Consider the following 10270-nt stretch of genomic DNA (forward strand, 5'->3'; position numbering starts at 1 on the left):
TGTAATTTGCTTTTGTTATAAAAATGTCTCTTAAAAAAGGGGAGGAGGGGGGGAAAATGAACAAACCCATGGAAGATCTTCCTTGTCTTGTCTTCCAGACAAAAAGGAAACTTTCATAAATAAAAGGAGCTGGTTGCTGTTTTGGACATTTGGGGACTGAAACAGCAGCAGGTGAGAGGGTTCTGTTTTCCTGTCTCAATGTGACATATTATTTTTTTAGAAGAAAATGGTAAGGAAGGCATGCACACTGCTCTGACTTTATTTAATAGTCTTGTCTCTGTCTTCTTGACTTGGTTTCCCGGTCACCTCTCACTTCAGGGCCAAGCAATCAACGGCATGTCACCCATGACTCTAAGGAATGAGCTGGTAACCCAGGGTGAGTGGGGACAATAGTGTGTGTGTCATAGGTGCCCCTGACCTAACAATGCTTACTGGAGTTCCCACCCAGCATTCTCATTCCCTGCTTGAAAGGCCTGGGGAAGCTGCAGTGGTTGGGATGTCCCACTTGTATGAGTGTCCCCTGCGGCTGGAGAAGGGCTTTATCTTGGATGGGGTGGCCGTGAGCAGCGTGGCCCGTGCTTATGATCGCACAAGGCCCAAGCTTTGGTCTGCGATCCCACCCTACAATGCCCAGCAGGACTACCACGCACGTCGCTACTTCCAGAGCCACGTGGTTCCGCCCATTTTGCGCAAAACCCATCAGGTACAGGAGTCTCCACCGGTTTGAGGCTCGTCCTGGTGACGGGGCCACACAGGGGCACACCCAGCAGAGGCTCCCCTAACTCCCCACCCCTTGGTGTTATTAATGGAGAATTCAGGAAGGACATGACAAGTTGTAGTCGAGCTGAGCTCACAAGCGCCTTCCACCGTGGAACTTGATAATAGCCTCTTGTCGGGTTTCTGTAAAGGCTTAAGGCTTGCATCTCCCAAATAAATGGTTTGTTTGTCCGCTGTGACGTCACAGGCCTGCCCATTGGGGTGACCGCACCACAAGTTCTAAAACACTCGAAAATCCTTGTGGCCAGCACTAGGCAAGGTGCCTCCCTCTTGTGACCTTATAAGTATGGGGCATGGAGCTCGACACCGGCTCCACAAAGACCCAAGGAAGAAAATCTCCCAGTCTGAGGAATCCACTTCCTGCCCCTTTTGGATGGTGGGCCCCGCCCCAGTTTGGTGCTTCTGAGGTCAGACTCCAGGGCTGGCTGTTGATGGCTGTGCGTTTGTGTCTCTCCTGTGTGTTTGTGTCTCTCCTGTGTGTGTGGCACGAGTGGGGGGGGCGGTGCTAAAAGGCTCCTCTCCGTGACCACAACGTGGAGCCACTGTGCTGGTGATTGTGTGCCCTGGTGGGCAGGGCCGACACAAAAGGGAAACTTGCTTTAGGTTTTCTTTTCTTTTGTCCACACCCTCCCCATTTACCCCACCCTGTTGTAGACACACATCTGCGCATCTGCTAACCTAACCCACAACAGAAGGAGCAGGGGTCCAAGGCCTTAGTCTTTAAAGGGCCTGTGTGAGAGGGGATGCCAGATAGGCTGTGGGAAACACAGAGCATGACAAGAGCCACACGTGAACTCCAAAAGGTTTCCAGGAGCCTTATGAACTAACCTGTAAACATCTGGGGAACCCTTTTAATATTGAAGGCATTGGGTTTTTAAAAAATATTTATTTATTTTTATTACAAAGTCAGATATACAGAGAGGAGGAGAGACAGAGAGGAAGATCTTCCGCCCGATGATTCACTCCCCAAGTGATCCACAACGGTCAGTGCTATGCCGATCCGAAGCTGGGAACCAGGAACTTCTTCCGGGTCTCCCATGCAGGTGCAGGGTCCCAATGCCTTGGGCCGTCCTCAACTGCTTTCCCAGGCCACAAGCAGGGAACTGGATGGGAAGTGGAGCTGCTGGGATTAGAACCGGTGCCCATATGGAATCCCGGTGCATTCAAGGCGAGGACTTTAGCCACTAAGCCATGGTGCCAAGCCTGGCATTATTTTTTTTTTTAAAGATGATTATGTACTGAAGGCATTCTTTCAACCATCGGAACCACTCCATGTGGTGGATGTTGTCATTTAAATAATGTTTGTGACATCCACACCATGCCAGGCCCTGCATCTGAACCAAGCCACTTAAATCTCATCATGGCCCTCCTTGTACTGATGAGGAAATTGAAGGCCAGAGAGGCTCAAGAGTTGACCTCAGGTGACATGTCCTGCTGGTGATAGAGCCGGACACCTTCCCTACAATGCCTGCCAAGCTACATGGCAGGGCTGAGTCTGTGTAGCCATCACCTGTGCTTCTGCGAGAGCACTGTTCTGAGGCTCACACTGCCCATGTGGTGGCTAATGGCGATCTTAACTTTTCTTCCTCACTTGCAGGATCATGGCGGTACAGGACGCGATGGCTGGGTAGTTGATTATTTCCATATCTTCGGACAAGGACAGCGATACCTTAACAGGAGAAACTGGGCAGGGGCAGGCAAGTGTCACCTTGCTTTCCTGCCTCACTCCGTAGACCCACAATTTGGAGAGAAGAAGCTGGGCTGCAGAGAGGCCCATCTGGGGAAGGATGCCCCAGGAGTAGTTTCTCTTGGGGTGAGTGAGCAGGTGTTGGCCTAGTGCCCCTTCTCTCATATTCTTATGGCAATGTCTCCAACCCTCCCGCCTTCCTTTGTTACAGTTGGGGAAACTGAGGCATAATGACTCCAAAGGGATCTGCTAAGAAGAGCTGAGCTGAGGTTGAAATTGCCACTCCTTCTCCCACCCAACTCCTCCTCCCTTCAACCCCCATCCAGTCACATCACAGGACCTCCTGGGCCACAGAATTTGATGTCATCCATTTTCTCCAGATGCCTCAGAGGCAGTAGAGATGATTTTCAACATTTTCTGAAAACAAATTCAGCCACACCCCCAAAGTTTCTGAAACCTCCTGTCCCAGCATGTCACATCACAGATCCTTCCACTGCAAAGCCTGCTACGGGCTTAATTTCTAGGAAACCTCTTATTTTCTTGGCCTCACCAGCCTGTGGTGTCAAGAGCCAAGAGGTGCAGAATTTCTGAGGATTGAGTGCTTAGCTGTGGCTGTTGGGAGCTTGGCTGAACTCCCATCCCAGGTGCATGGGAGAAGGGCCAGGTGTAGCAGACTCATGCCTCTCTCTTCTCTCTCTCTCTCCACCCACAAGGGCACTCTCTCCAGCAGGTGACCGGGCATGATCACTACAACAGAGATCTGAAACTCGTCACTGGGTTCAATGGTCGGTTTGGCTACCGCCGCAACACCCCTGCCCTCCGCCAGCACGTATCAGTCTTTGGAGAGGTTACTCCATTCCCTCTCTTCTAACACCATCCCTGCCCTCCCTTTCCCTCCTCTGCTCTCTCCTGACCTCCCACTCCAATTGCTAAAGCAAGTGTTTAGATAGACTCATCATGCAATTGTACAGGTAAAAATCTTATTTGTGTCTATGAGTGCATTATTTCTTTCCTGAACTGAGAAGAGGGATTAGCTTCTCCACTCTCAGCCTCTGGGGTGGTTCGGGGGAGGGGGTATGAAAGGGCCTAGAGGCCTCAGCGCTCCTCCCACCCGCCCACACCCACCTCTTGGTGTGATAACAACCCAGCCACTTTTAATCCCCAGCAAAGTGCTTCCCAGCTCCCAGCAGGGCCCCGGGTGCAGAAGCTGGCTACTTTCTCCATCTAGAGCAGAGCAGGCAGTGTGGCCACAGCCTTGGTGGTTTGCACTGAGAAGAATTTCCTGATGATTATTTCATTTGAAATGATAGGCATCTTATTTCTCCTGAATGCTCTCAATTCTCCCCACAAAAATAGCAAGTAAACCAGACAATATTTTGGGTGCTCTTGCAAACCAGGCTTCTGGTAAAGTCTTACTGGGTGTGCAGGCATTTCCTCTGCTTGTGCTAAGTCCTTTACAGCTGCTGTCTCAACTTCTATGTGTGTCACCACCCTGATTACAGGAGAAAAGCCAAAGCCGATGATAGGAGGAGAGGCCTCAGAACGCAAAGCCAGCTAGAACTCTTGTGTGGGTGGAACCCGATTGGGTTGAGTCACCATTAAATGGACAAAGAAGAGGTCAGTGAGTGTGTGGGGGGGTATAGCTCAGGGGTAGAGCATTTGACTGCAGATAAAGAGGTCCCTGGTTCAAATTCGGGTGCCCTCTCCTCTTTTGTAAACAGACATTAAATACTGGTGGCAGCAATAGTTTCTCCTTTGCTGGAAAGGACAAAGAACTTTCAATTCCTTCTTGCTCTGGAATATAGCCTCTTATCAACTTCTAACGACTAGCAGCCCAAAGCCACTGTAGGACCCCTCTTCCAGCCCAGGCTTCAATGAAGGAAGAATCCCCAAGGAAGTTCTAAATCTTGAGCATTTAGGGTTAGTCCTGAAAGCTGTGAACACACTTTGGTAATCTGGTGTACAATGAGATAAAGAGATAAATGTTCACTTATCACATACATTGAAATGAAGTACATGTTGGGCCTGGCGGCATGGCCTAGCCTTGAACGCCCTGGGATCCCATATGGGCACCGGTTCTAATCCTGGCAGCTCCACTTCCCATCCAGCTCCCTGCTTGTGGCCTGGGAAAGCAGTTGAGGATGGCCCAATGCATTGGGACACTGCACCCGTGTGGGGGACCCGGAAGAGGTTCCTGGTTCCCGGCATCAGATTGGCGCGTACCGGCCCGTTGCGGCTCACTTGGGGAGTGAATCATCGGGTGGAAGATCTTCCTATCTGACTTTTTAATAAAATAAATAAATCTTTAAAAAAAATATTTTTTTTAAAAAAAAGAAATGAAGTACATGTGAAACTGCTGTGAATTAAAGAAATGGAAGAAGGTCCATGTTTCCAAAGACCTTTCAGTCTGATGGGAGGTGACAGAGGAGGAAGACGAGGCATTTGATGAAGAAAGGTATAGTATCACAAACACACATCCACTTTTTATAGATATCATTTCTTCTATTATAAAGTCATTTTAAAATTAATTAATTTTTAAAGATTTCCTTATTTTTATTGCAAAGTCAGGTACATATAGGGAGGAGGAGAGACAGAGAGGAACATCTTCTGTCCGATGATTCACTCCCCAAGTGATCACAACCGCTGGAGCTGCCAATCCGAAGCCAGGAGCTCTTCCAGGTCTCCCATGTGGGTGCAGAGTCCTAAGGCTTTGGGCCGTCCTTGACTGCTTTCCCAGGCCACAGTCAGGAAGCTGGATGAGAAGCAGGGCTGCTAGGATTAGAGCTGGCACCCATATGGGATCATGGCGTATTTGAGGCAAAGATTTTAGCCTCTAGGCTACTGCCCTGGTGATATGATTTCTAATGTTTTTATTTCTAAATTGTAAAGGGATATGTTTGCCAGCATTATGGCACAGAAGGCTAAGCCAGCATCCCATGTGTAGACCTCTGATTCTATTCCTGGCTGCTCCCCTTGCAATCCAGCTTGCTGTTAATGTGGCTGGGAAAGCAGTGGAGGATGACCCAAGTGTTTGGGCTCCTGCCATTCATGTGGGAGACCGATATGTATTTCCAGGTCCGCATCTTTGGTGTGGCCCACCCTAGACATTGTGACCAGGGAATAAACCAGTGCAAAATTTTCCATGAATGTAAACAAATCTTGGGCCCAGTGTGGTAGCCTGGTCGCTGGAATACTCCCCTTGTATACACCAGGATCCCATATGGATGCCAGTTAGGTCCTGGCTACTCCACTTCCCATCCAGCTCCCTGCTTGTGGCCTGGGAAGTCAGTAGATGACGGCCCAAGGCCTTGGGACACTGCACCTGCGTGGGAGACCCAGAGGAGTCTCCTGACTCCTGGGTTCAGATTGGCGCAGCTCTGGCTGTTGTGGCTGCTTGGGGGTGAATCAATGGGCAGATCATCTTTCTCTCTGTCTCTCCTCCTGTGTATCTGACCTTCCAAAACAAACAAAAAATCCTTAAAAAAAAAAAAAGGCCTGGTGTGGTAACTTAGCTGCTAAGGTCCTTAGCTTGCACACCAGGATACCGTATGCCAGTTCGTGTCCTGGTGCCGTGCTTCTCATCCAGCTCCCTGCTTATGGCCTTGCAAAGAAGTCAAGGACAACCCAAAGCTTTGGGACCCTGCACCCAAGTGGGAGACCCGAAGAAGCTCCTGGCTCCTGGATTTGAATTGTCTCAGCTCCAGCCTTTGCAGCTGCTTAGGGAGTGAATAATTGGACGGAAGATCTTCCTCTCTGTCTCTTCTCCTCTCTGTATATCTGCCTTTCCAATAAAAATAAATCTTTTTATTTTTTATTCATTTTATTATTCTTATTATTATTTTATAGTACAGTTTCATATTCCCTTATCCCCTCCCCAGTTCCCTCCCCCCCAGTTCCTCTATATCATTACTAACATAAAGTTCTTCATACTCAGTCATATGTCCATCATTGCGGGCACGGACAATGGCAGAGAGTCCAGAGTCCTATTGTCAAGAAATAGTAAAGTTTCATTGTAAGTCCATCTTTGTCTGGAAGCAGAAATGCATACCACACTACATCCTCACATCTGAATGTTAGTCCTGAATGTTAGTCTCCATTTCACAGCTACTGTACATCCCCTTAAATGAAAAGTCATGTTTCAAAATCAATAATAGAAAGAAAAGAGGAAATTTACAATGCCATGAAGTTAAATGACATGTTACTAGATATGATAGTCTCCATTACATAACTACTGTACATCCCCTTAAATGAAAAGTTGTGATACAAAATCAACAAATAGAAATTTACAATGCCTGTAGTTAAATGACATGTTACTAGATATGACAGTCTCCATTACACAGCTACTATACATCCCCTTAAGTGAAGAGCCACAAAACAGAATCAACAACAGGAAGAAAAAAGAAAGTAACAACACCAAGAAGTTAAATAACATGCTATTAAATGACTAATGTGTAGCTGAAGAAATGAAAATCAAGAACCTTCTTGAAGAAAATGATGCTACCGTATGATATACAAGTCATTGAATGACTTAATCAGAAGGAAGTGTTTTGAAAGAGATGAAACTAACAGAGAATAACAAAACCCATGTGATACAGTTTCCGCTAATCTTTGTTGAAGTGTGTCTTCTCCAGACAATAAGCAGATGGGTTTTGTTTTATAATCCAGTCTACTACTCTATGATGTTTGATTAAGCTTAAGCCATTTACATTCAGAGTTTAATATACGTGGGTGTGACGTTGGTCCTGTCATTTTAGCAATGGGTTGTTCATTGGTTTAGTCTTCTGTTGTCATTTTACTGGGATGTTCTTCCCATTTGCCTTTGGTTTTGGTAGGTGCTATTCCTCTTCTCTGCCAAGAGAACATCTTGAAGTATCATTTGTAGGGCAGGTTTGGAAGAGGCAAATTCTTTTAGCTTTTCTTTACTGTGGAAGAATTTTATTTCATTTTCAAAGACGAAAGAAAGCTTTGCTGGATATGTTTTCCTGGGCCGAAAATTTTTTTCTTTTAGAATCTGGAATATGTTATTCCATTCTCTTCTTGCCTGTAGAGTTTCCTGTGAGAGATCTCCTGTGAGCTTAATTGGCATTCCTTTATATGTCAATTGATTTTTTTTCACGTGCACATTTAAGGATCTTTTCCTTATGTTCAATTGAAGAGAGCTTGATGATCATATGTCGTGGTGAAGATCGCTTTTGATCAAGCCTGTTGGGAGTTCTGTGCCCCTCCTGGATCTTGTTTCCCAGTTCTTTCTCCAGATTAGGGAAATTTTCCTTTATTATTTCATTAAATACATTTGGAAACTCAGCTTCTCTTTCTGCACCTTCTGGGACTCCCATAACTCTTATATTTGGCCTCTTAGTAGTGTCTTTCAATTCTTGAATACTTTTTTTGGCCTGATCCAGCTCTGCTTCCAGCTTTTTGTTTGCTTCCCCCTGGTGACAGGAAATATCTTCCAATTCTGAGATTCTTTCTTCTGCTTGCTTCATTCTATTTTGGAGACTCTCCACTGTACTCTTAATTTGCTCTACTGTGTTCTTAATTTCTGATATACCAGCCTTAATTTGCTTTATTGCTTCCTTAAATTCTTTGAACTCTTGCATGAGCTTCTCATTGTTGATCAGAATCTTTAAAATGAGTCTCATGGATTCTGTGTGCCCCATTTTCTCGATGTCTTCCTCAGTTAACTCTGAGGTTGGCAAAGGCTTTTTCTCCTTTGCAAGGGAGTTTTCAGTAATAGTCATTGTGCCCTTGTCTCTTCTTTTGCTCTTGATCATTGTACTTCTGGTTAGCAGAGTCTTCTCCTTGGGGCAGGTTTCTAAGCTGCGTCACCCACAGGGCTAACAATGCGATTTTACTTATTGCGGTTGGTACACAACTTTTTTGCAGCCATTTGTGCCACAACCTCCAGCAAGTTCCAGGTCTGGGTTCTTATGTCAGATTTCCACTGTGGTCTCCACAGCCCCAGCTCTTGGCTCACCACTCACCACCTCCTGTGATACCGTGGTGAGGCTGCACTGTTGTCTCTGCAACCTTTCTCCCACTTTCAGTTGGAGCAGGTCCCAGGATTAGAGAGACACCAGGTGTTCTATATAATTAGGTTGTTGGTGGCACTGATCTTGCTGGAACCTGTTGGACATTAGATCTGGGTGCCACACGGACCTATTTTGACCTGTACGATGTCACAGTCAGTATTTTTTTTTTAAAGATTTATTTTATTTTTATTACAAAGCCAGATACACTGAGAGGAGGAGGAGAGACAGAGAGGAAGTGGAGCTGCCGGGATTAGAACCAGCAGCCATATGGGATCAAGGCGAGGACCTTAGCCACTAGGCCACACCGCTGAGCCCAGACAGTCAGTATTATTTTCCTGCGGGACCAGTGCAGTCTCGGACCTCAGCAAGTTCTCACTAGATCAGCACATGCGCAGTTCACTGTTGTCTCCTGCAGTCCCAAAGCTATTGCCACAGTGCCCAAAATGGTGCCTGCCGTACAACCACTAAGGTTCTTGATTTGCTGGCCGTCAGATCCAAGGGCTATCCCAGACCTGCCCTGAGTAGAACCCGTAGAATGCCACGTCGTTTCAGTTCACCCAGTCAGAAATGAGCTCACTCCCAGCTCAGCGCATGCTCAGTCCTCTCCCTCGCCCTTTCCTCTTTATGCAAAATGGCGCCCAATTCAGCTCTAGGGGGCTGACTGGACTGTGAATCCACTCTGTTCTTGCACTTCCCCTCTGAGATCTGCTGCTCTGTCTCTGCTCCTGGTCAAATCAAACGGACCAGCAGAATGGACATTTCTTTGGGTTCACCACCCGAGCTCCCAGTGAAAGTCCCTTCCCACCTGGTTGCTGGTGGAGTTCCAGCTGCTGTGGAGCTCAGATCGCTGTGCTGGTATATCAGTCTCTGCAACACCACACCGTTGTGTCCGCTGCTTTCCTGTGTCTGTCAGTCTCCAGGTACCCCTCTGCTGTTGTTCTGTTCTTTCCTATTTCCTGAAATATGTCCTCTCTGCTTCATCCTGGTTAAATGTTTTTCCATCTGTATAAATGTGTCCTTACCCTATTCCGCCATCTTGATTCTCCACATTAAAAATAAATCTTTAAAAAAAACAAACCTGTGGCCCATATGGGATCTCAGTGCATTCAAGGCAAGGACTTTAGCTGCTAGGCTACCGCACCAGGCCCAAAACAAATAAATTTTTTTTTTAAAGATTTTATTATTATTGGAAAGCCGGATATACAGAGAGGAGGAGAGACAGACAGGAAGATCTGCCGTCCGATGTTTCACTTCCCAAGTGAGCTGCAACGGGCCGGTGCGCGCCGATCCGATGCCGGGAACCAGGAACCTCTTCCGGGTCCCCCACGCGGGTGCAGTGTCCCAAGGCTTTGGGCCGTCCTCGACTGCTTTCCCAGGCCACAAGCAGGGAGCTGGATGGGAAGTGGAGCTGCCGGGATTAGAACCGGCGCCCATATGGGATCCCGAGGCTTTCAAGGCGAGGACTTTAGCCGCTAGGCCACGCCGCCGGGCCCAAAAACAAATAAATCTTAAAAAAGAAAGATAACATTAAAAAAAAGGGGGGGTCCTGATGCATGAGGTCAGGTTATGAAAGGCTTTGACTGCATTAAACTGGTAGGCTTTTGCAACAGGTGTAGGCTTCACAGTGTGAATTAATGAGGAGCCACTGACTGTTTAGAGCAGGGTTGGAAATGATCAGATTTGCCTTTGAGGAGAATCATTTGTAGCTATGAAGCAGTAATACCACGGAAATTGGGGGAAATGAGAGTGCTAGCACTAAGAGATGTTGGTGGCC

The 10270-nt window shown here is 47.0% G+C and overlaps 1 protein-coding gene across 3 annotated transcripts; it reads left to right on the forward strand.

The window, feature by feature from the left end:
• Positions 1-425: 425 nt before the first annotated feature.
• On the forward strand, positions 426-3455 carry SPMAP1 (sperm microtubule associated protein 1). Of its 3 annotated transcripts, none has more exons than XM_058676040.1 (3): positions 426-703; positions 2375-2590; positions 3178-3296. In XM_058676040.1, the coding sequence occupies exons 1-3, from the start codon at positions 497-499 to the stop codon at positions 3196-3198; spliced, it is 444 nt and encodes a 147-aa protein (XP_058532023.1). In that variant the 5' UTR covers positions 426-496; the 3' UTR covers positions 3199-3296. The 3 variants fall into 3 exon arrangements, with proteins under 3 accessions (XP_058532023.1, XP_058532022.1, XP_004591185.1); XM_058676039.1 differs by lacking the exon at positions 3178-3296 and adding an exon at positions 2676-3170; XM_004591128.3 differs by having other exon boundaries at positions 432-703; positions 2375-2474; positions 3178-3455.
• Positions 3456-10270: the final 6815 nt, after the last annotated feature.

Source organism: Ochotona princeps, chromosome 17 (genome assembly GCF_030435755.1).
Source record: "Ochotona princeps isolate mOchPri1 chromosome 17, mOchPri1.hap1, whole genome shotgun sequence".
Lineage (NCBI taxonomy): Eukaryota > Metazoa > Chordata > Mammalia > Lagomorpha > Ochotonidae > Ochotona > Ochotona princeps.

Excerpts from the sequence above, each read along its gene's own strand:
- SPMAP1 (XM_058676039.1), top strand. The coding sequence starts at position 497 with ATGTCCCACTTGTATGAGTGTCCCCTGCGGCTGGAGAAGGGCTTTATC. Across the intron at positions 704-2,374 it reads TTTTGCGCAAAACCCATCAG|GATCATGGCGGTACAGGACG; the intron begins GTACAGGAGTCT and ends CCTCACTTGCAG. Across the intron at positions 2,591-2,675 it reads CAGGAGTAGTTTCTCTTGGG|TTGGGGAAACTGAGGCATAA; the intron begins GTGAGTGAGCAG and ends CCTTTGTTACAG.